This window comes from Astatotilapia calliptera, chromosome 7 (genome assembly GCF_900246225.1).
Source record: "Astatotilapia calliptera chromosome 7, fAstCal1.2, whole genome shotgun sequence".
Lineage (NCBI taxonomy): Eukaryota > Metazoa > Chordata > Actinopteri > Cichliformes > Cichlidae > Astatotilapia > Astatotilapia calliptera.
Window position 1 is genome coordinate 37868455 of NC_039308.1, and position 24679 is coordinate 37893133.

The 24679-nt window shown below is 41.2% G+C and overlaps 2 protein-coding genes across 6 annotated transcripts; both read right to left on the reverse strand.

Moving 5' to 3' along the window:
- Positions 1 to 1623: 1623 nt before the first annotated feature.
- Positions 1624 to 13584, reverse strand: ugcg (UDP-glucose ceramide glucosyltransferase). 2 transcript variants are annotated; one of them, XM_026174633.1, is made up of 10 exons: positions 13348 to 13584; positions 5889 to 6033; positions 5512 to 5614; positions 5298 to 5399; positions 5099 to 5211; positions 4839 to 5017; positions 4676 to 4762; positions 4218 to 4325; positions 2375 to 2453; positions 1624 to 1915 (listed from the first exon to the last, which is right to left on the reverse strand). In XM_026174633.1, the coding sequence occupies exons 2-10, from the start codon at positions 5985 to 5987 to the stop codon at positions 1745 to 1747; spliced, it is 1041 nt and encodes a 346-aa protein (XP_026030418.1). In that variant the 5' UTR covers positions 5988 to 6033; positions 13348 to 13584; the 3' UTR covers positions 1624 to 1744. The 2 variants fall into 2 exon arrangements, with proteins under 2 accessions (XP_026030418.1, XP_026030417.1); XM_026174632.1 differs by lacking the exon at positions 13348 to 13584 and adding an exon at positions 11104 to 11538.
- Positions 13585 to 13720: 136 nt separating this feature from the next.
- Positions 13721 to 23055, reverse strand: LOC113026166 (molybdopterin synthase catalytic subunit). Of its 4 annotated transcripts, XM_026174634.1 has the most exons (5): positions 15981 to 16047; positions 15699 to 15810; positions 14591 to 14747; positions 14367 to 14490; positions 13721 to 14279 (listed from the first exon to the last, which is right to left on the reverse strand). In XM_026174634.1, the coding sequence occupies exons 2-5, from the start codon at positions 15808 to 15810 to the stop codon at positions 14172 to 14174; spliced, it is 501 nt and encodes a 166-aa protein (XP_026030419.1). In that variant the 5' UTR covers positions 15981 to 16047; the 3' UTR covers positions 13721 to 14171. The 4 variants fall into 4 exon arrangements, with proteins under 4 accessions (XP_026030419.1, XP_026030420.1, XP_026030421.1 ...); XM_026174635.1 differs by lacking the exons at positions 13721 to 14279; positions 14367 to 14490; positions 14591 to 14747 and adding exons at positions 16199 to 16337; positions 22878 to 23055 and having other exon boundaries at positions 15744 to 15810; positions 15981 to 16120; XM_026174636.1 differs by lacking the exons at positions 13721 to 14279; positions 14367 to 14490; positions 14591 to 14747 and adding exons at positions 16199 to 16323; positions 22878 to 23027 and having other exon boundaries at positions 15744 to 15810; positions 15981 to 16120.
- Between the last annotated feature and the right edge of the window lie 1624 nt (positions 23056 to 24679).

Genomic DNA, 24679 nt, shown 5'->3' on the forward strand with positions numbered 1-24679 from the left:
CGGTAACAGCTAAACGCTAACATTGAGCTTAAAGAAACACTTTCTCTCACATCCTCACACACATACACAGTGTTCAGACTGAAAACTTCAGAAATGTGGATTTTTGGTCATTTTTTTTTTTTTTTTTTTTTTACATTAAGAGCAATTCTTGAAATGCTACGACCGTTCCTTACAAAAAATACTGGAATTCATTCAGTGCTAGATTCCCAAGTGTTTTCCAGGGTCAGAGATTAAATCAGGGGAGAAAAAGACATTTGAGCTCCCAGAAAAGTTATTGTCTCATTTGGTAATTTAGTTTTTTAATTAAGACAACTCTTTTCCCACTGTAATTTTTTTTGTTTCTGGATTTTACTCAAGAAGACAACAATCCCTTTAGAAGTTTTCTAATCTTTTCAGTTTAAAATTTAGATCAATTTTATACTTGTGTTGTTTTAACAATTTAAAATGAAATGGCAAAGAAATATTTAATTTATTTTTATTTTTAATAATGATGTGCATCTCACATCGGACTAAAGAGTATTTTACCGTTTATGGGTTTTGCAGCTGAACTGATGATTGAACTTGTTGATTTTGTGACAATAATTTGTCACGTTTCCGTACCTTTGCACCTTCACAATGACAAAATAATGACATTCTGACGATTTCATTTCATTACAAGGATTTTTTTTCTTCAAATAACTTAATGATGAATTAAGAGAAAACTTCACTTGTTCATTGTTCACTTCATTTTTTTTCCTAAACAACAGTCAGCGGCTTCAAGTCCTTCAGCTGCTCATGTTTGCATTTTTTTTTATGTTTATCCTAAAGCTGCACAGATTTTATGGACAGAAGCAAAAACCAAGCAGCTGCTTTCCTGTAGTGACTCACAAGGCTCAGAAGCTGAATATAATTCACCTCTCACGTAAAGATGATTCCGGAGCTGAAGATTAGTTTCAGCTGAAGTCTCTTTATGACTCCAGAACCAGAACTGGACGACTTCAGCTCATCCAGTCAGAACCACCCAGGACAGATTTTCCTCTTTTATCCAAAAGTTTTTTTTTGTTTGTTTACTTTTGTAAAACAATGGAAACGGATAAAAGTCGTGATAATCAGAAGGTTTCAGATATTTTACTCTGAAAACAGCACAGTTCTCCAGCTCCAGCTTTTCAAAAACCACCGAAGAAGAGAAGGCTTTGCAACAGAAAAACAGTGAAAGCTGACTCTTGTTCTTCTGATATGTGAATGTGACGAATGTCACATTCAAGTTTGTGCTGCAGTCTCAAATTAAGTAGTTTTTTAAATATCTGACAGCACAGAGGACTTTCAGAGTAAAACGTCTGCTCTCGTTCATGCCTATTTTATGCCCGTCAATACCTTCCATGCAAAATAATATCAGCCAATCAGGTGGGAGTATTGTGTAGTCCTCTGTCCTGATTGGCTCACGGTCGTCCTGTTTTCTTGCTCTGATCAGAGACCAGATGATTCAGTGCATGTGTCGCTCACATATTTCCTTGCTTCCTGCTCTCTCATTGGCTTGTTCTGGCGTCTTTCAGCTTTTAGCACCAAAAGAAAGATAAATAGTTAAAACACACACACAGACACACACACGCACGCTCATGTGCACACGCACACATGCACACTCTTCAGTTTTTCCTCATAAAAAAAAGAGAAAAACAAAAACAAAAACAAACATCAGTCTCTTCCTCTCCTCGCTGTAATGAGGAGGTGAGGGTGGAGGGGCAGATGAGGCCCGTCACCGAGGTAACTAGACATCGAGGATCTCCTCAGCGGTGCCTCCGCAACGTAGCCGGTAGCGTCCAGTCCTCCAGCTGATGGTTGGGTCCCACAGAGCCGACAGGAAGATCTGCACCGCCATCGACTCCCTGATGAACCAGGCGACTGCAAAGTCGAGCTTCGAGAAGCACAGAGGGCCGCCCTGTGGTGATGTCATCAACCAGTAATCAGTCACACTTTTAAAAAAAAAATCTCCTTATTTTTCAATTTCATTTAAATTTATTAACTTTCTTACATTTGTTTGTATTGTTTTTCATTAAAAAAAAACAACAACTTTTAAATCTAAACATTTTTACGATTATTTATTGAACTGAACCTTCAAATATTTTAATCTTTTTGTTCCAGTTTTTAATGTTTTTATTTTTTAATTGGCTTAAGTTTTTTTTTTAAATTTAATTAACCTTACTTACTAAACTGTCATCTTTCCTATTTAAAGGAAGAAAATTAAGACAACATTCATATTTTTCATATTATTATTAAATCAATCGGAAAACATCAGTAATTGGCAGCTTCATATTTGTGTTTCTGAATTCTTAAAAATGAAAAAGTAATTGTTGTTGAAAAAAAATATTCCTTTTAAATTAGAAGTATGTGATATTACCTGGACCCCGGTCAGCTGAATGTAGTCAGATATAAACCAGGCGAGACAGTGACACATGAAGAACACCATCATGTCCCATCTAAAGCACACACACACACACACACAGAGATCAATATACAGTGGGGCAAAAAAGTATTTAGTCAGCCACCGATTGTGCAAGTTCCCCCACTTAAAATGATGACAGAGGTCAGTAATTTGCACCAGAGGTACACTTCAACTGTGAGAGACAGAATGTGAAAAAAAAATCCATGAATTCACATGGTAGGATTTGTAAAGAATTTATTCGTAAATCAGGGTGGAAAATAAGTATTTGGTCACCTCAAACAAGGAAAATCTCTGGCTCTCACAGACCTGTAACGTCTTCTGTAAGAAGCTTTTCTGTCCCCCACTCGTTACCTGTATGAATGGCACCTGTTTGAACTCATCATCTGTATCAAAGACACCTGTCCACAGCCTCAAACAGCCAGACTCCAAACTCCGCCATGGCCAAGACCAAAGAGCTTTCGAAGGACACCAGGAAAAGTATTGTAGACCTGCACCAGACTGGGAAGAGTGAATCTACAATAGGCAAGCAGCTTGGTGTGAAGAAATCAACTGTGGGAGCAATCATCAGAAAATGGAAGACATACAAGACCACTGATAATCTCCCTCGATCTGGGGCTCCACGCAAGATCTCATCCCGTGGGGTCAAAATGATCATGAGAACGGTGAGCAAAGATCCCAGAACCACACGGGGGGACCTGGTGAATGACCTGCAGAGAGCTGGGACCAAAGTAACAAAGGTCACCATCAGTAACACACTACAACGGCAGGGAATCAAATCCCACAGTGCCAGACGTGTTCCGCTGCTGAAGCCAGTGCATGTCCAGGCCCGTCTGAAGTTTGCCAGAGAGCACATGGATGATACAGCAGAGGATTGGGAGAATGTCATGTGGTCAGATGAAACCAAAGTAGAACTTTTTGGTATAAACTCAACTCGTCGTGTTTGGAGGAAGAAGAATACTGAGTTGCATCCCAAGAACACCGTACCTACTGTGAAGCATGGGGGTGGAAACATCATGCTATGGGGCTGTTTTTCTGCCAAGGGGACAGGACGACTGATCCGTGTTAAGGACAGAATGAATGGGGCCATGTATCGTGAGATTTTGAGCCAAAACCTCCTTCCATCAGTGAGAACTTTGAAGATGAAACGAGGCTGGGTCTTCCAACATGACAATGATCCAAAACACACCGCCCGGGCAACAAAGGAGTGGCTCTGTAAGAAGCATTTGAAAGTCCTGGAGTGGCCTAGCCAGTCTCCAGACCTCAACCCCATAGAAAATCTGTGGCGGGAGTTGAAAGTCCGTGTTGCTCGGCGACAGCCCCAAAACATCACTGCTCTCGAGAAGATCTGCATGGAGGAATGGGCCAAAATACCAGCTACTGTGTGTGCAAACCTGGTAAAGACCTATAGTAAACGTTTGACCTCTGTTATTGCCAACAAAGGTTATGTTGCAAAGTATTGGGTTGTATTTTTGTTATTGACCAAATACTTATTTTCCACCCTGATTTACGGATAAATTCTTTACAAATCCTACCATGTGGATTCATGGATTTTTTTTTTTCACATTCTGTCTCTCACAGTTGAAGTGTACCTCTGGTGCAAATTACTGACCTCTGTCATCATTTTAGGTGGGGGAACTTGCACAATCGGTGGCTGACTAAATACTTTTTTGCCCCACTGTAGTTTCTCTGGATGATGTCCAGGTGATAAATGTTTAACCTATTTTTTGGTGATTGAGGCTAAAGAACAATAAACGCCCAGTCAACCAATGACCTCATCCCTGTGTGGTCAACTGTGTACCTGAACACATAATGAGCGGCCCAGCCGATGATGAGACTGGCGAGGAAGCATTCGGAAACAGGCTCAAGCACGGTGCCGGGAAGCATGTTGATCCTCAACTTCGTCCACCTGCAGACATAAAACTTGATTAATATCAGCTGCTTTGAGGATTCAGGTCAAAGAGGAGATTCAGAATTATGAGCTATGGTCCAACAGCTACAACCACTCTTTAGTCAAAAGCCCACGCCCCTAATAACGCTGCTTATAACTAATAATAAAAACTAAATGCTAATGGCTTATTGTGAAAAACAAAACAGGTAAGAAATTAAAGAACACAATAAATGTAAATAAAATTATGTCTTGCTGCAGGTCATGGACCAAAAAAAAAACCAAAAAAAAAAAAAAAAAAAACAGGCAAAATGGAGGGAAAAACATTTAAAAACCATCACTAATCAATCAGTAATGAGTACTGAGGTCACCTGATCATGCGGGACTGGAACTGGCCAATGGAGTAAGATCCAGAATTCTGCAGCGCCACCTGTGTCGCCATGGAGAATTTCCAGCCTCTGCAGAGAGATAGGATAAGTGTGAAGTGAAGCTCTGACAGCAACATCGACAGGGTGCTAATGTTAACATGCCAACCTGTCAGCAATAGCTTTAGCCATGAAGTAATCCTCAGCAATGTACTGGGCGAAGGCGACCAATCCGCCGGCCTGATCCAGAACATCCTTCCTCATCAGACATGACATACCCGTCACACACTTTATCCCAGTCACATTAGCCGAGATGTATGAGCGGGGGTGGGATGTCCCAAAGTACACCTGGAAACAGGTTAGTGTTAGCATTTGTTAGCATCAAGACAAGTAAAGAAAATAATTCCCATTACATTAGTGTGACTTTACCTGTTCCAGTGTGGCAGCGAAGCCTTGGCGGTCGGCAACGTATGGTAACCCATGTACCAGTCCCACCTTCTCTGTCATCTGATTAGTCATATCTGTCAGGGTGTCCGGTTTCACTGCAACTCACAAACACAAAGGGAGTTAGCTTTAGAATCAACAATGAAAACAATGATAGCCATCACATCAGTGGTGAAGAACTGACCTCTGATGCCACTGTCGCAGATCCACACCAGGCCATATTTAGCTCCTTCGTAGCCCGGCATTAAGTTATTGATCTTGGGGTTAATTCCAACTTTCTTCCCTCCTGAGAACCAGAGACATCACATGCTAATGTTAGCTGCTAACAGATGAAAAACATGTAAGAAAAAAAAAAAAAAAAAAAAAAAAAAGCATAATTTAAAGTAATTTTTTCTCACCAATGAATAATCGAGCGTCTACATTCGGGTATTTTCCCAACAACTTTTTGCAGACGTCAACAGCTGGATCGTCTTGATCCTGAATGCACAGCAGGATTTCAAACTGTAAAACCAGATGTTTCAATTAGTCTGAGAAGCGGTACAACAGCAGACAGATGTTTATTATTGGAGCTCAAAGGTTAGTAAATGTTACAGGGTAGACTGAGGCAATGGAAGGTCAGTCTGTGGAAGGACAGGGATGGTAGCCCAGGACAGTGGGATGGTAACTGGGACTGTAGGGTGGGACAGTAGGAGTCTTGGTAGTCAGGCAGTCATGATAGGTTAGCTGGGGGGAGTACTAAGGGGTAATTATCTGGGTTGGGAGTATTTGGCTTCACCTTTGGGTAATCCAGTGTAAAGAATGTCTCCAGGTTGGAGATCAGGTTCGGGTCAACTCCTTTTAGTGGCTTCAGCAGAGAAACTCCAGCTAGCTGCATGAACGGCTGTTTGACCTCTGGTCTTTTCTTGTGGAGGTGAAGACGTCTGAAAGAAAGAGGTCAAAGGTCAGCAGGTAAAAATCAAAGAAACATTTGAAAAAACAAACAAATAAAAACATTATTTAAAGAGAACATCATAACCAACATATTTTAAAATCTATTTTGAGTCTCTGGGTTTATCAAGAATGGAAAATCTGCAGCACCTGGGTGAAAAAGTTCCTGTTAGCATAATCTGACTGTGATGTATCACTGGGCTAAAAAAATAAAATCATTCATTCATACAGATTGCGTTTTATCTAACGGGTGACCTTTGATTTATTTCAGTGTTTTATTTTATTATTAGGAAATCAGTTTGGCCAAAGGAAAGGTAAAGATTTATAGCTCCAGGTTCTATTTAACTTTATTGTTGTACTGGAAGTAGGGCTGTGCGATATGACCAAAATCTCATATCCCGATATAAGAATTCTATCATCCTGATAACGATATAAATCACAAAAATGTAACATTTTCTGTAAATTCTGTGAATCTCAGGCAGCTCGACTTGCATGAAGTGTTTCCTGCTGCAAGTCATGTAGCTGGAGTCGAGTGTTTTAACCGACGCATGAAACGATACATTTTTAGACATAAGTTGTAACGGCCGCCGTTTTCTTTGTGAGTATTTATTACACGGCGTGCTGTGGAGAAAAGCCTGTTTTAACGTTTGAGTCTACGGTTTAGTTTTTAGCACCTGCCGGCTCTTTTTTACTTCTCATCTGTAAATAATCTGCTCTTTCACGTGATTCAGTTTATTTTGAAAAGTCTCAACAGGATCTTGAGCTTTATGTGAAAGGTTTATGTGGAACATAAAGAAGCGGACACGCGATGCTGTTACCGTCGTTGTTGCTAACCACAACGCATAAAAACAGGCGCTTGTCCGTCTCTAGTGTGGTTATATTAAATATAAGAGAAAGAGAGAACTTTAAGAAATTAATATAGCCCCTACAGTGACCACCAAATCGATGAAGAAATATTGCCGTAAACAGTTTATTTTGCGACACCACGAAACAAATGATAGCGTAAAATGAAACGATAGACGTTTTTATATCGTCATCTGATATATATCGTTATATCCAACAGCGCTAACTGGAAGGGAGCTAGTATATTTTCCTGTGTCAGACCTGCTCCAGCAGCTTACTTTAACTATTAAAATTAATGCAAAGTGTTCTGATCCAGGGAGGACAATGATGGCCTTTTAACTGGAAGCACAAACACGATATCCAGACTGAGGTTTTCCTAGTGAGCTCAAACTAAGCCTGTTAAGAGATTTTAGTTACTAAAATAAAAACAAGAACCAGACTTCCAAAGAAATAAAAACTGGGAACTAACTGAACCAAAAACACATTTACAAAATTAGAAAAACAAATTGAAATGAACTTTGTAAAGGACACAAAGAGTTCCTCCCTTCACATCACAGCGTTCAGCGATCCTGTAAGAATGGAGTGGTGAAAAAAAGCAGGTGGAGGTGTCTGTATTTATATTAATGACAGATGGTGCAACAGCTACACACTATCATAGTGATGTTCTGTCCTTGTCCTTTAGACCCATCTATGGAGATTGTAAAGTTTTTTATAGCTTATTTATATTAATCAGAGAGCAAATACTTGGGCTGCAGCAGAGATAAGATACGGTTAGGTAAGTAGGTTACCAAATGTTGTTTCTAATACCCTGTAAACTCTACTGAGGAACTTCAGAGCATCCTACCAGAGAGGAGAGGGACCTGGATTTATATTTTAGCAAATATAAACAAGGCACTACAGGGTTCAGAACACTTCTCTACACACAGCCGCTTAAAACCAGCAAACCTGAGCTTCAATCAGTGAGATAAGAATAATGACAGTGCACTGTCTCACAGAAAGCTACGGCATCTTCATAGGCTCTACAGTTCTCTTTTGATAAGGGAAAGTTTTGACACAACATAGAGATTTTTAAAAGATAAACTATGGGTAGCTGGAGAAGTAAAAGCAGAAACGAGGAAGCACAAACAAGCTGTCTGCAGGGGAACAAAGGCGACTCGCTTCTTTCTCCTCAGAAAGAGGAAATTAGACAATAAACAAACAGATTTCAACACAGACCATAGTTGATATTGTGGAACAATCCTGGCCAGGAAGTAAATGTAAAAGCAGAGGAAGTTTCTCAGACTTTTAAAATTATTAATATTCGAAAAGCAGCAGGAGTGAAAGAGGGTCTTCTTCAGTCGCCTGTTCCAAATCTGATTCATAAGACCTCATATTTGAGGTTCATAAGAACATTCATAAGACCCATCGAGTTCCCAGAGCCTGAAAGTCCTCATTAACAGTTCCTGTACCAAAAATATCAAAAGCACAGGCCATACAGGAAATGCTCTTTTACATGTACCGCACAAAATACACAGTCATCTCGACCAAACCTGTGTGTGCCATGTTTCATCTGCATTTAGTAAGAGCACATATCAAAGGCTGCACAGCACAATCATCAGATGTGCTCAATCCTTTTTAGCTGACTGATCACTGCACGTTAGAGTGAAAGCTGCAGTATCATCTGTTGCCACGACGGCCCTCCGGGGTGTACTGCAGTACATCTCCATTCATTACTCTGTGAATGCAGTACATTAACTCATCTGAAGTCTTTAATTTACTGAAGGTGCAATGATTGGTGGTTTGATGAGAGAAGATGAAACAGACTTTGTTACTCTGTGTTTTCTCCATTTGAAAACAGAAGAGATAATTTTTGCTTTTAGAGCGAGCGGGATGGCTTTGAGTCATTTAGAGAAGGATTACAAGGTTTGTACTTGATGTGGAGATGGTTGGAGGTGGACAGAAGTACAGAGTGTGTTTTGTGCAGACCTTAATATGTCTGTAAACACTGCAGGTTAGGAACAACATGGTATGATGCAACTCTGGGAGTTCCAAGTGCTGGAAAAAGGTGTGACATCCTCAACAATGTCTCACACCCTCCTCATGGTGAATATATCCTCTACCATCAGGACGGAGTTACAGGGCACCACCCTTACAAACGCTTCACACCCAGAGGTCTGTGGTACAGGCGTCACTCGCACATAGCTGTGCATAGAAGCACTTTCTTGCTGTTGATATGTTTATCTGACAGTCAATATCAACATTTTATCGAACCACTCTTTCTGTCATGCTTAAAAGCTCCTTTTTACTCCTAAGTGATACAGTTCATTTAGATTAAAATATGATTCATTTTCTCTCAGCTTCTGTCAGTGATGCTTTCTGTCAGCTCAAGGGATCACTTTAGGTTTAAACTATGTGATGAAGGAGTTTAGCTGGTGTTTTCCTGTGAAAACACTGCCTGTGAGACAAAAGGCTCTTCATGAGAGTCCGTTTCACATAGGCTGCTTCACTCGTCATGCTGACATTGAGCATACGTCCTGTTAATGGTCATGAATAAGACCAAAGGCAGTGACTGTCTGTTTGATCCAAGGATAAGAGTGAGGGAAAGGCGATCAAGGTGAAAGCACATGGCTTTGCTGTCCTTACAGATAATTTTATGTTAAGATAATAAACAAACTAGCTCAGCTTTTAATTAGCCTTCCCAATTATTTCATCCTCATGTTATCTGTATAGATTCACATGTTGTCAAAGTGAACATATAACTTTATTTTCTGGCAATACACATCTTTAGAAGAGCGCATGTGTGATGTGTCATTTTCATTCCAAATATTAATCCCATTGAAAGCAGGCATGAATGCTGCAGTCCTCCCTACATCTTCCAGGGAAGTGTGAACATGTATGAACACACTGTATGTATGAACATACTGTGACAGATTCCCGGATTTCCAAGAAACTTTGGAAGCATGTTTACCTCCAACAGTTCCACATCCTTGTGCAGATCAACTCGCGTTATCTTTCACCTTTAACAGCCAACTAAAACACATTTCCCATGTTTGTTTGAAGTATGCTCCAATTTTCTTTCCCTACTGAAAAAAAGGAAGCTGTCACATGACTTCTTAAGAATTTCAGGGGAAGCAAATCTCACAAAACCTTCAGTAAGTCAGCTGAGCTGCTTTTTGCTCTTTCAAAGATCTGGAGGGGTTTAAAAGAAACTTCTTTAAGTTTTCTAATCTTTACGAAAACCCGGCAAATTAAAGGGTTTAAATCCTAGACTGCCTGGAACTTTTACTATAGCGGTGGAGATGAACGAACCATGTTCAGACCAATGAATAGGAGCCTAAACTTTAAAGTCCATTTACAGGATATGTTGTTTTGTTTTGTTTTGGCCAGGTCAGGTGCTGCTATAAGACCTGCAGCATGAATTCACTCTGTTGAGTCCAAATCATTAAAAAAAAATTTAAGCTGCAAAGATAAGTTCCACAAATTCCACAGCACCAAAGCCCATGCTCATTTTCAGCTTCCCTTATGGTGCTGCACAAAGGTATGGCTTCTATGTACGATGCTTATCTTCTGTCCTACTAAAAGTTAACTGATTTAGTCATGCTCTGTGTACAGAAGTATAAACATGACCAAAAACATAGAAATTCATGGAATTAAAAAGTAAAAGATAAAATGGGTTACAGCCGAATTAAACAACGGCTCACAACACTTAAATACAACACTAAACATACACTCCATAATGTAAGAAAAGCGGCTGCTGAATGAAAATTCTAAAATCCTATTTTAATTAAGTGAGATTCTGCGTTAAGAGGAAGCAGGAAATTAGGTGCGTAATAAGCTACAGAAACGTCACCTAAACATCTACCGCCATTTAAAATGTTCTGTACGATGAAATACGGTTACTTCAGGTTCCTTGTTATCGATTCACGGTTTATAAAACTATAATTAATGACGTGATTTAGTTAACTACCACCTGAAAGGACCGCAGTAACCGGAATATCCCGTCCGAGCTAACATTACCCGGCTAGCGGTAACCAGGAAAACGCCCAAGAGCTAACCGTCCAGGCTGCAGGTTCACCTCCTGTCATACATCCACAAACCCGTCCCCAGGAGCAGGGGGTCGGCTTATTTCCGAGTTTAACCCCGTTCACACATAATCACACGGGGACAGACAGAAATAAAGGAAGGAGCTGTGCCGAGGCTAGCTGTTAGCAATGTTTAGCCTCGCTCCGCGATGCACTCACACATAGATGATGGACATGAAGTGCATGAGCCACAGCACGAAGAACAGGATGAAGCCGAACACGGCGAGGCCCTGCATGGCGAGGTCCAGCAGGGCCATGGCTGTCAGCGGAAGCTGCCTGGGAGGTGGGCCGGCTGGAGTCACACGGGCTCGGGATGGAGACGACCAGATGAGCGGTCACGGAAGACAGGGAGAATCCGGCTGTTTCCGCGACTTTGGCGTGTTTAGGCTAACCGTTGCACTTCCGGATCACTTCCGGATCAGCGGAGGGTGTCAGGTGGCTGCCCGAGAAAGGAGCTCCGATAACATGGCCAGAGCAGGGTTCGGCCCGGTGACGGTAGTCTCCCAGTATCAGTGCAGACTTGGAGGGTTTGACAGTCAGCAGACCGACTCTTGGTCAGCTGACCGGAATAGCGGAGGGTTGGGGGATAAAAACTGTTACCAGACTTCCGGGACAATTTCAAAGTAAAGCTGTTCATTTAAAAACATCAAACGCATTAGTTTTTACTCGTTGTTGTTGGTATTTTTATTTAGACTTGTAGTTGCTGAGCTGTTACATTTAACCTAGCTTTTCTACTTCCTTGAGCGCTTTTATTTGTAGTAACATCTACTGAAAAGTTAATCTAGTTTATTTTTTTTGTTCCTGGTTGTGTTTCCTGTTTTGAGTTGCGGAATTCGGGAATTTCCCATTTTAGGGGTAACTAAAGTTTATTTGTTTATGGTGTTTTAGCAATCATAATTATTTATTATAATGGTTTCATATTGTTGTTCTGTTTAATTTCTATCTCTATAACTTAACAGAAATAACTAAATCCAAACATTGTCCACTGTTTGCTTCAGAAACATCTAATTTATTGCTGAATCGTTTTATACATCATTCATATGGGGCATGTTATCCTCTGAACATGTTAAGAAAAAAAGAGGTTAGATAAAAGGTGCACGATCATTTAACGGCCAACGTAAAGGCTCCTGTGAGAAGCAGGCATGTATTAATTGATCAGGTTAGTTACAGCAACCCAATGCTTGCTTCATTTTCCTCACCCATTTAGCAATGGGTGAAATGAGAGGCGATGACCTATGGAAACCTTTTCTTAAAAAAAAGGAAAAAAAGAAGAAGTAGTCTAGTTTCACCTTCATCAGGTGACTCAACAGGTTCAGAGCCTGTTGAGTTTGATCACCTGAGCAGGTAACTCGAATGTCTACTAGTTTTCACACACAGCCAGTGAAGGAAAGAGTGAATCACTGAAGGGTAGAGATCAGGTTTCGTTTGAGGAAACATAAAAATTTAAAGACACAGAAATGTTATCTCCTGCTTTCTGCTGAAATTGTAATCCCTAATTTATATTCCCTGCATTTTGTTGTGGAGCAAACGTCTCTACTCACGTAAAGGAAACACAAGCATCAGTTTAACATGATCTGGAACGTAACACAGTGACATAGTTACCCCCAGTAGAAGACAGATTAACCCTCTTGAAACACCTCTGGGCACTTATCATGGCGGTATTAAAAGAAACTGAATTGGACATAACTGAATACACAAATGTAATATTCTGTCCAAAAATAACATCTTAAGAGCTTTTTTCTTCCCTGGAACTCGACCTCTTACCATGATTCTGACAGAGGTTTCAATTTGTTTTTCCTGTATTTATAAATATCATAAAAACTGCTCCACTGTGGTAAAATGCAGCTGGTGTGCTGTATGCTAGTGTGAGCACCAGCTGTTGTGCAGATTTATTATCTGCTTCACTGTTACACGCTTTACTTCATGTCCTTTTGTTTTTATCTCTGGTGACCACGTGCTCTAGATTTCTTAAGCTTCTTGGATGACGTCGTTGGTTTTACAGGAGATTTTATTGTTTGACACGATCGCAAACATGATTCACATGCAGATACACTCCGCCTGTTAGTCATCATGATCTTATCTCACTGCAGGAGTGCCTGCAGGCACAAGAATGGTTCTTTTAAACTTGCCACAATTAATATTTCCCTTGCTGAGTCAAACATTCAGACCTTCTACTGTCTTTATGGTCTCTTGGTTTCAGAGGTGACGACTGATATCAGGTCATTTTTTTATGCTTTTTGTTTGAGAAACCAATTAATCTACGATAAATTCAATCATTCACGTCACACGTGAGTATTTGTAAAATGTTTTTACGAAGCCTGCGTCGCGTCTGTTTGACGCCCGATAACGAGGACAGGAAACATCTTCAGATTAATCAGCAAACTGACAGGAACAAATCTTCACCTCAAGGCACAGCAGTTCACATCTTATCAGATTTTCAGCCTTTTGTCCTCTCTCTAGTTCACGTTCACCACTCGCAGGAATTCTTGGTTCATATTTTGTGCGTGAACCAGACGCCCTGCTTCCTGCTGGAACACCAATACACCAGACTGACCCTCCTCCTGTGGACTACAGAGAAATCTTTCAACCTGTGTGCTTGCCTTCATCCAGAGGAAGATGATGCTTTTCAGTTTAATCTTAACTGCAAAGTTCAGATTGAAAATTTTACCACCAGAGGGCAGCATTTTATCAGCAGGTGTGCGTACTGTTTTTTTTTTTTTTAACCTTTATTACATCTTCAGATCCTCCGTCTCCCCAAGATTTACTTTTCCCAGCCTTCCACTGTAGATACGAATATAATCTAATAACTCACGTGGTTCACTCAAGGTTACACAGATTTAACCTTAATCACTGCTCCACCTTGTGGTATAAATTGGTATCACACCAAATGACAGCACAGACATGCTTTACCTTCAAGATAACACACAGATATTTTGGACACTAAGTTTTACAGCAGTTTTTTCTTCATGTTCTGATGATGGTTTTTAGTTCATTTTGGAAGATTTTACAGCATTCATACATTTAGTATCTTAGGGGGAAAAAATCTATGTGACCGTCAGACTCAGTCAATACAAAAATACAAATTTAAAACATTTTAAGCTTTACATGATCATTAGTTTTTTGAAATATTGTGTTTTAAATGAAGAGAATTAGAGTTAAACTCAAATGGTCTAAACATATAATTATGGCTCCGCCCACCACAAGTATCTGTGTTTTATCACATTTTTTTATTTAGGTTTTCCCTCAGACAATGTGTTTTCTGGCGGTTTCTTCTGATTGGACCACGAACACTCAGCGTTCTCCTTCCAGTTCACCTCCTGCGTGTCATAAACTTCCTGTTGATCACAAGCACACAATCAATAATCAATAATCATTGACATGATGTGTCGATCGCGCTGATCAGACTGGCTCCGAGGTATCACCTTCTTCCAAATGGGGACATTAGCCTTCAGCTGGCTGATGCAGTGCTGGATCGCCTGCTGGCCGTCATGGCGGTGAGGAGATGAGATCGCCATGACAACACTGGTTTCGCCCACCTTCACCCACCTGATGGTGGAAGCTATGTGTCATATTTTTTATTTAAGTTAAAAACTACAAATGTAACACCAGCGTGGCCCCGCCAACCTGCCACATTTAGCGTCCTCACCCGAGCCTGTGGTGGACGCAGATGTGTGTCACGCTTTGCCAGCGCGCTCTGATGTCAGCACACAGCTTGTTGAACTCTGATTGGGCCATGGGCTCATATGCCTCGTACTCCAGTCCAACCACCTTCCTGCCGTCTGCCTCGTCCTCGCGGGTGGTACCTGTGTACACACATAGCACGCACAGGCGCATGCACAAATTTGTATAGCCAGCAATGTGAGGACTCATGTCTTCCCCTCATCTACACCTGGTCCTGAACCACTAAACAGCTCTTTGTAGTCTGACACACAGTGAGGAGGAGCTTGATCTCAAAAGGACGACTCATTGCTGTGACTGTTACTGGTTATTGATCTGCTTTAACAAACCTCTATATTATTTTTTTTAAACTTTAAATACAAAACACTAATAATATCTTTGAGAAATACTTGTAGAAAATATTAAGACTGAGCAGGAAATCTGACTGTCATGCTTCAGAAATAAAAGCTGAGTATTTTAACCCTCCGGGGTCGACGTACTCACCAGCGTGTCCAAATCAAACAACAGATTTAAAATGACATAGCAACAAGATGTTATTATTAAGTAAAGTATTTTTATCTGGCTTTTGCAACAGTTACTCCAATTATTGTAAAGCATTACCCTGAAGTGTTGTAGTTTAAAAGAAAATAAAAGAAAACATACTTTGTTTTGAAAACAAAGTAACTAGAAGAGCTTCCTAAAATAATGGAACTGCAGCTTTGTCCTCAAATGTTTCTACTTTACCTTCTTTCTTAAATACTGGCATTTCACACAATTTTACATGAAATGTTGAAATGCTGTATTGGAACATTAAATAAAAATTCAGCTTTTGTTTTTCTAAAATGCCTTTACACAAATTTGAGTAGTTATAAGAAGTAAAATTTTAAATATTTTATCAATATGCTAGATTTTCTTTTCCTCTCCAGCATTTGACACTTTACATCCCCATCCTATATTAAATATATCACTTTCCCCTTTATCAAATGCTTCTGACTTATTTTCCTCTAAAATATTTAAAAATAAAAGAAACGTGCCATATTGCTTCTTGATGCATGCTCAGTCATCCAGGTAAGTAAATAAAGTAAATGGGAACAAACCTATAAATACTGAAATGGCTCCACACGAAGGGCTGCTGACAGAGTCGACCACTTCCTGCACAGACAGCCAATCACGGCTCAGCTTGAAGACATCGCTCAGCTCCTTCGACATCTTTGAAAAGAAATGGTGGTTTAGATCAAACTTGTTGACTCTTTATCATTAATTTATTGGATTTAAAGTCACAACAGGAAAATATGCTTTGATTTTTAAATTGTGCAGTGAAGCAAGAGCAAATACCTGACATGGACCTTTTTCTTGATCTCTGATCAGTAATTACTTACAGTCTCAAGTCTCTTAGCCCCCGCTAAGCGGCGGCACTACGGCGACTTCGTCTCCGTCTCCCAGAGTCAGCACCTGGTCGCCGATGGGAACGTACTCCTGACGCACTGCCAACACGACGCCGTCCTGCAGCTCGCACAGTCTGGACACACAAACACTTGTTAGACCTTGATTCGTCTTCACACGTATGTTCATGTGCGCTTTTTTTTTCTTTTTTTACCTTGGGTGCCGCTGTAGCAACAGCTTCCAAAGGTCGTGGCTGCTGATTGGTGTTGGCACAGCAACAGTCTTCTCTTCCTTCACACCTGCCAGCTCAACGCTTTTCGCGAAGTACAACACGCACACCTGAAGGAGAAAAACTATGAATCCATCAGATTATTTACCGTTAAACAGTGAGTTCTGAGTCATTCTCAGGGTTTCAAACTTCCTGTTTCCTGTGTGGAGTTCGTGTTATATTTATTTATCTGAAGCTCACAAATGTGCTTCATAAATAAAACAGGAGCTTCATTAAAAGATGTTTTTCCATCACATGAAGCTGTAAATGGAATTTGCCAGCTCAAAATGAAGACTTTCTTAAAGATACTGTGATGTAACACTGAGGCTACACGTCCCAGGAAACCATGAACAGGAACACTTAACAAACGTTTGGGAAATCTGTTCATTAATCTATTTATTGGAGACTAAACATCAAAAAGCTTCAGGATCAAAGCATTTCTAATATTTTTCCAATCATCAGCGTGTACATTTCTGCTAACACGGGAAAACTCAAACTGCTTCCTGTTTGTGTTTGGAGACATGATGAAGACTTCCTCCTCCTACTCATCATCATCATCGTGACAGCTGATAATGAATAATGATGATGGAAGATATTGATATCAAAGTCAGCTTTGAACCACACAATTCTGACTTTTGGCAGTTTTTTTGTGTTTTTTTTAACATTTTAGTAAATATTTATTTATTTTTTGTTTTTTAACCAAAAACTGTCATTCTGAATTTATTACATACTTTATCCCCCAAATACTAAATAAATATTTTTTGATACTTTTCTGATTTTGTTCCCTTAAATACCCTCTCAACTCATCAATTCTCCAGATTTATTACAAATTCTGAGACTTTCGCTAAAGAAGCATCATAAAAACATAAACGGGGGTCAAGGCCCATCCAAAAAAGTCACTGTGGCCTTCAGCTGATTTCTAATGATACCCTTCAACTGTAAATCACATGAATTCATACAGTTTGGTCATGAAAAAACTTAAACGCCCACAGAGTTAATGCAGTGTAAGCTCAGTTGAATTTGTAGTAACCAGCATGAGTGAGGAGGCCAGAGTGGCTGGGCCTGTGCAGCCCAGACTCTGGGAAATACCTGTCGTGTCTCTCTGAAACTGAAGAGGTCGTTCTCCAGCCTGTGCAGCTCATCTTAAAGCATGACAAACTCAAACACTGCAAAACAAATGGACACGTGTTGGGAATTTTCTACCCTAAACGTCAGCTTTACACCTGTGGCTACAACTTAAAGAAGTCCAGACGCTTTTCTTTGCAAGCTCCTTTGACTACGATGACCTGGATGACTGAGAACCTTCACAGACATATTGCCGTACATTTTTGGAGGAACACCCTTCAACTGGTGCGGGAGTATGAAAGGGAATCAAGGAAACTAGCGGATCATAGGAACCATCTCCATTTCAACCTAAGATGTAGACAAAGCAGAGTTGTTCCTAAGAGCCTGCGCCTTGGATCCACGGTCAGGGGATACAGAGCAGACTTGATTCTACAGAGAGCAAAAAATCACTTTTTAAGTGAAAGGATAAGACAGGTCCATTTCACCATAGATGCCCTCCAGATCAAGATCAGCCAGACTCTGCAGGAACTGGAAATCCTTCTACCCTCTCCAATCTTAGAAGAGGTTTACAAGTTTGTGGACAAGGCTCAGCGGGCCCAACACTCTAAAGGAAAAGAAAGACAACGCAGGACATTTCACACCTTGCTTTCAAAAACACACACTCCTCATCCTGAACCTACACAACCCAGAGAAGAAAACACACCTGATGCCAGTCAGGAGAAATGGGTTAAGAACTTTTCAGACAGGATTCTCACTGAACCTGAAAAGAGAGTATTAGCCAAAGGACTCAGTTTTGCCATTTCTCCACAACAGTTGCCCATAGTGGACCTCATCACAGCCACAGAATCTGCCATACGGATTAATAAATTATCACAGACAGAAGCAGAGCAAATCAGGATGAAAGTCTCAGCCACGCTCTCCAGTGCCAAAGTCCCTCCATCCAACCTCACAATACAGGAAAAGAAGGCCGTCACTTCCCTGAGCAAAGACCACAACATCACTGTTTTACCAGCTGATAAGGGAAGATGCACCGTGGTCCTAAACACTACAGATTACCACACAAAGATCACTACTCTCCTCAGTGACAACAATACCTACGAAGCCCTAAAGCGAGACCCCACAAGCAGCTACAAAAAGAAAGTTATAGCTTGCCTTCAAGACTTTGAAAGGGACAAAATCATTGACCGCCTTACATATCACCGCCTTTACCCAGGGGATGCCATACCCTGCATCTATGGACTTCCTAAGATCCACAAGGAAGCGATCCCACTCAGACCCATAGTCAGTAGCATAAACTCAGCCACTTATAACATTGCTAAACACCTTGCTACCATCCTTGCTCCTCTCGTGGGGAACACCCCACACCACATCAAGAACTCCACCGACTTCACCGACAAGGTCCAGAAACTTACCCTGGATCCAGATGAAACCATGGTGTCCTTTGATGTAGTCTCTCTCTTCACTTGCATACCCACCACGGAGGCCGTGGAGACTGTCAGAAAACGACTACAAGAAGACAGCTCCTTGGAGGACAGGACACCCGATCAGATTTGCACACTGTTAGACCTCTGCCTCATCACAACATACTTCAAATACAACGAAGGCTTCTACAGACAAAAACATGGCTGTGCCATGGGCTCCCCCGTGTCACCTATTGTAGCCAACCTTTACATGGAGAAAGTGGAAAGGAAGGCTCTTGGCTCTTTCAAAGGAAGAGTACCCAGCCACTGGTACAGATATGTGGACGACACCTGGGTCAAAATCAAGACACAAGAAGTGGAATCCTTCACTGCGCACATTAACTATGTGGATAAAAACATCAAGTTCACCAGGGAAGACACAAAGGACGACTGTTTGCCTTTCCTGGACTGCGCTGTGCACATTGAAGAGAATGGCAACCTCGACATCGAAGTTTACCAGAAGCCCACACACACGGACCAGTACCTCCTCTTTGACTCCCATCACCCTCTGGAACACAAACTTGGAGTAATTAGGACCCTACACCACCGGGCAGAACATGTTCCCTCTAAGCCTGAAGGAAAAAAGAAGGAACACACACATGTAAAGAAGCACTCAAAACGTGCGGCTATCCTAAATGGGCGTTCTTAAAGTCAGCAAAGAGGCACAGAAAAGAAGACCAGACACCAGTGAGGGAGGATAAGAAAGACAGACGCAACAACATTGTCATCCCCTATGTAGCCGGTGTATCAGAGAAACTCAGGAGAGTTTTCTCCAAGCATGACATCCCGGTGTATTTCAGACCCAGCAACACGCTCAGGCAAAAACTGGTTCACCCGAAAGACAAAATGCCAAAACACAGACTTAACAATGTGGTGTATGCTGTACAGTGCAGCGAGGAATGCCCAGACCTCTACATTGGAGAGACCAAACAGCCACTTCACAAGCGCATTGCACAACATAGAAGAGCCATCTCCACAGGACAAGACTCAGCAGTCCATCTGCATCTTAAGGATAAAGGACACTCTTTCGAGGATGCCAATGTTCACATTTTGGACAGAGAGGACAGATGGTTTGAAAGAGGAGTGAAAGAAGCCATCTATGTCCACTGTGAGCGACCATCTTTGAACAGAGGCAGGGGTTTACGACACCAACTCTCTGCCATCTATAATCCAGTTTTGAGTTACCTCCCCAGACGCCTGAACGCCCACTCACATCCTGGGCCATCTTGAGCTCGCCCGAAACTCTGGCTGATTGGGACCCACACCCAGTTTCACACCTTGGCTCAGGCGATTAGAGGATCATCAGGGGGTCCTTTTGTCCCTCTGTGGGGGGATACTCCCACTAGGTTTATATCTGGGACTCTCCACCATTTGACCCTAGAACTGAAGAAGCTTCTCGGATGAGAGGTGAAACGTCTTCAAGCAACTTAAAGAAGTCCAGACGCTTTTCTTTGCAAGCTCCTTTGACTACGATGACCTGGATGACTGAGAACCTTCACAGACACCTGTGGCTACATTTCTCTGAGGTGTACTGTGTATACATTTTTGCTTACATACTGGTTTAAAGTAGAGATGGCACGATACCACTTTTTTATGTCCGATACCGATACCGATATCATAAATTTGGATATCTGCCGATACCGATATGAATCCGATATAGTGTTTTTTAATCAACAAAACTGTTTTTTTTAAATATCTTGCTGCATTTTGTTTAAGTTCATACTCAAGTTTAAAACAACAACTACACTAAAGCTATTCTGTTATACCTATATGCAAAAAAAAAATATTTCATAGTTCAGCAATACTGATCAATCTAATAAACTTAAACCTACACCATCCTCCCTATTCTGGTATTTTAAAGAGTACTTAGCGTAAATATTAAGCAACCTAACTAATAGGGTTCCAACTCCCAGCAACAACAAAAATAAATAAATAAAAAATAGGGAACCACCCCTCACACTCCACCTCATGATGCTTAATCAACGTAATCAACCTTAATTTGATGCAGTGTGAAAAAAAAATGCACAGAAATCAATTATTTTTCAAGAAATATTAAATAGATTCAACATCTTTCTTCAACAAAATTGCAGACTGCACAGATGGTACCTTCCCAAAGGAAAAAGTACTATAGCTTACTAGGGTATATATATATTAGACTTAATAGTCACTATATACAGTAATGGACTTCTATTCATTTTACATCAAATTAAAACTTTGGGTGTAAGATTCGGATAATTATTTATTAAAAGGTAGACATTTTAAATGAGAATAAGAAAGAAAAGTATGTCTTTGTGCCCCCTTTTCCCTGTTCATGTCCTATCGGCCCCCCTGGCTAAACTTTGCTAGATCCGCCCCTGCACAGTTACCAGCCGTCAGCTACGTAGAAAAAGATCCTGGAGTAGAAAGTAATAATAAATAAATTCTAACAACAGCTTATCAAGCTTAAACGTGCTGCTGTTGTTCAGCCGCTGGTTTCCTCTTTCTGGTGCAAAGTGGGCCAAAACAAACCAGAGAGACGGACTCGCGACAGAAAAGCCGATCAGCTGATCGTTAAGCAGTTTCATGATTGAAGTAGCAGCCAGAAGAGGCAGTCGCTCCATATATCGTTTGGTAAGCTTAACGCAGGAATGCTTTACAAACATTCAGAGATGGACTTACACACTTGCTTTACTTCTCTCGGGGATAACTTTGTCGGAGATGAAATGCCGGGTTGCTAGCGAAGCTCCACATGCTATCCAGACCACCAACAGGTCCCACATGCCACAGCCGCTCTATCACGTGACGCATACTGCTCCGACGTGCTAACGTTCTGAGGTGAGTTACGGCGTGTTGCAAGTTTTGTGAGGTGCTTTCGTGATATTTAATGGATCGGATTAAATTTTTTATTTTTCTCCGATATCCGATCCAGTAATTTAGGTCAGTATCGGACCGATACCGATACACAATATCGGATCGGTCCATCTCTAGTTTAAAGTAGCTTGTTTATCCTTAAATAAGCCTGTAAATTTGACCCAGAGTTCAGGTTTAGTAATCATAAAGGACTGTAATCTTTAAACTGTGATTGCTGACCCCTTTTTAAAATAATACAATAATAATAATAGTAAAGTCCCCTTATCCAACCCACCCTTTAAAGGGGCTCTGGTGCTGATCCTGCAGAATGTCTTTTAAAATTACATTTAATCACAAATGAACCTGAAAATTAAAGTTAAAAATCACATTAGGCCTTTGTTGTTTACCGAAACTGTTACAGACGTGTTTATTCATTCAGTGCGGCTCGGATCTGAGCATGCCTCAGATATTGACTCCTACACTCTCATATGTTCAGCAGCAGGAGGGAGGACAGAGCATGGAGGTATTCAGGAGACGCATGTTCCTGGAAGTTAGCAAACCGGTATTTAGGTCAGATTCTTCATTCAGCTCAGCAGATACCCAACACTTATGGTTCTTATTCTACCGACAATGGGAGAATAAATCACTTTAATGCCTTAGATGTTTTTAAATATTAGAAATGGTTTAAATATTAATGACAGTTTTCCTTAAAACCATCTAAAAACTCATAAAAAATACAAATGTTACAACTTTTTACCGGATATGTTTTTCCCCTCAACATAACCTGATAAAATACTCAAACTAATTTTGTGTCTTTATCCTTTTAATCCTCTCCCTTCATCTCCAGATTTCACCATCAGCGCAGACCTGCAGACACACGGAGGACAGACACCACCGCAGGTGTGCTGGCTGAAAGGGGGAGGAGCCTTTTGGAGGATCAAGTTTGACCTTTCGTTGTTTGATTAACCTTTTCCTGCTGATCAGCCATGGCGCCCTTAGTTCGCCTCCAAAAGTGCGTTTGAAAAACATCAAATCTGAACATTTTTCACCCCAAACATACGCGTTTCAGTCTAAACACCACTGATGACGTCATCGTGACATGAGCCGGAGTTCGGCTTCGGTTCGGCTTCGGTTTCCGATCACATGTCTGAGTTTTGTTTGAATGTTTGTTTCCTGCAGCTAGTCTGAACTTCTGTTTCTCTGACAGGTAAATGTGATACAGTCAGCGTGGTGTAACGTCAGAAAACTCGCACAGGTGAGAAAAGACTCACCTGCGCAGTCATGAAGAAACGTGCAGAGGTCAAGCATGTGAGGAAGGTTTCCAGCTGTCGGTGAGCAGCAGGAGACAGGAACGCGTTTGCTTTCCGCAACTTCCTCTTCAGCTTCATGAGCGGTCTGCAAACAGCACAGAGCTGCAATGCTGCCACCTGCAGGTGTAGATGCGAACATAGAGCTTGTCCTGATGGAGGTGCTGTCTCTAAAACAGCAATAAGGATAATTATTAGGCCATATGTAAATAACAAAATAACTTTACAACTTAAAGTAAAATTGGGAAACGTAAAGTCTGGAACAAGTCTTTATATTAAGGACCATCAGTCAAACAATATTGTTTTGTCTCTGGGCCTAAACAGCGCCTTGTGTGTGACGTCTTCTTTTTGCGCATGCGGCCGCTTTGAGGGTTCACACAGGGCTCAAGACTAACCTTTTGCTACGGTTGCACTGGTGCACTGGCGCACCCAAATTTTTTAACCACATCGCTTAACAACGCAGTTTTACATGTGCACTTTTTTGTGGGGAAAATTGCTGTCCATAAAGACAATATTGATTTATAAATGATTAATTAACAATCTTGTGCTTGTGCATTGGTACTCTTTGATAATATTGTGGGTAATGTTAAACTTATTCCTCACGTCGGCCTCCTCTGACGACCTGTTTGCTGCTGCCTGCCGCTAAAAAGGCAATGGGGAGAGGGGACACTTGGGGAGTGCATTTATCGCAGCGTATAATGTGGTGGAAGCAAAAATGCGTCTGGACGCTTTTCTTTTCAAGATCCTTAGACTACGATGACCTGGATGACTGAGAACCTTCACAGACAAAAATGCAAAAGTAAGAAGGAATTCATGAGGATGTTTATCAAATGTGAAGCGTAGTTTGCTGCTGGTTCAGTGAATTTTGGTTGGAGAGAGACAAAACCTGCTGCTCAGAAGCTAGCCCAAAAAGAGTATAGCGTGGACCCGACGCACCACAATCAGTGAGCTGTCGGCTTTCAGCCCCGACGGCGTGTCCGTGTACGGCCATCGGGTGAGAAAGCCGAGAAAGAGAAAGGTAATTCTGATGCGTCGGGTCCGCGCTCTGTGTTTACGTCCTTGTGCAGAATCCATTTACCTGCTCTCATTTACTGTTTGTTGAAATTGTTTTGTGAGCTTTAACCTGAGATTCTGGTGTTTCTGGCCAAATACATTATATTTAAAAGTCAATTCAGGTTTTAATGAATCGATATGGCTTTATTTAAGTTACTCACCTCTCTATCTGCCTGCACTTTCAACTGGACCACGGCCAATCAGAGAGGTCCCACCCCTGACTATCTTTGATTGGTTTAGACCACGATAGGGGCACAATGTCTGTCTGCTGTTGACCACACGGAGACTTTCAGAGTCTTTTGTTTTTCTTTTTTTTTACTCGAACATTTGGTTGGACTCTAGAGCCCTGTCACACTAGAGCACGTTTGCTGTCACATTTTATTTGTAGTGTGAACAAGCAGACAAAAAAAATCGGATTTGATCAAAAAATCGGAATTGAGCATTAAGACCTGCAGTGTAGCCTAAGACTCATCATGATTCTCTGTATTAGAGCTCCTGAGATCCCGAGGAGTCCTCGGACCAGATACAGCATCCAGGCACTCATCCCAGTTTGGCGTGCCTGGAAAAACCTCCAAAGGAAGCTCCACCTTTCACCTGAGCACCACATTAATCCACCTTCAGTGTTAAGATGCTGAGACTCTTCAGCTACCTCGCTTCAGGCAACTTCTAAGACGTGGAGGGCCATTTACCAGTAAATAAGTCAAACACATGTG

What these genes read in the sequence shown, in the direction of transcription:
- ugcg (XM_026174632.1), bottom strand. Translation starts at nt 11,201, where the DNA reads ATGGCCCTGCTGGACCTCGCCATGCAGGGCCTCGCCGTGTTCGGCTTC. An exon ending in TTCATGTCCATCATCTATGT is followed by an intron (nt 6,034 to 11,103) that starts GTGAGTGCATCG and finishes TCTTTCTTTCAG; the next exon opens with ACGTCTTCACCTCCACAAGA. An exon ending in AGACGCTCGATTATTCATTG is followed by an intron (nt 5,400 to 5,511) that starts GTGAGAAAAAAT and finishes TCTGGTTCTCAG; the next exon opens with GAGGGAAGAAAGTTGGAATT.
- LOC113026166 (XM_026174634.1), bottom strand. Translation starts at nt 15,810, where the DNA reads ATGTCGAAGGAGCTGAGCGATGTCTTCAAGCTGAGCCGTGATTGGCTG. An exon ending in AGCCATTTCAGTATTTATAG is followed by an intron (nt 14,748 to 15,698) that starts GTTTGTTCCCAT and finishes GTGTGTACACAG; the next exon opens with GTACCACCCGCGAGGACGAG. An exon ending in TGCGTCCACCACAGGCTCGG is followed by an intron (nt 14,491 to 14,590) that starts GTGAGGACGCTA and finishes TTCCACCATCAG; the next exon opens with GTGGGTGAAGGTGGGCGAAA.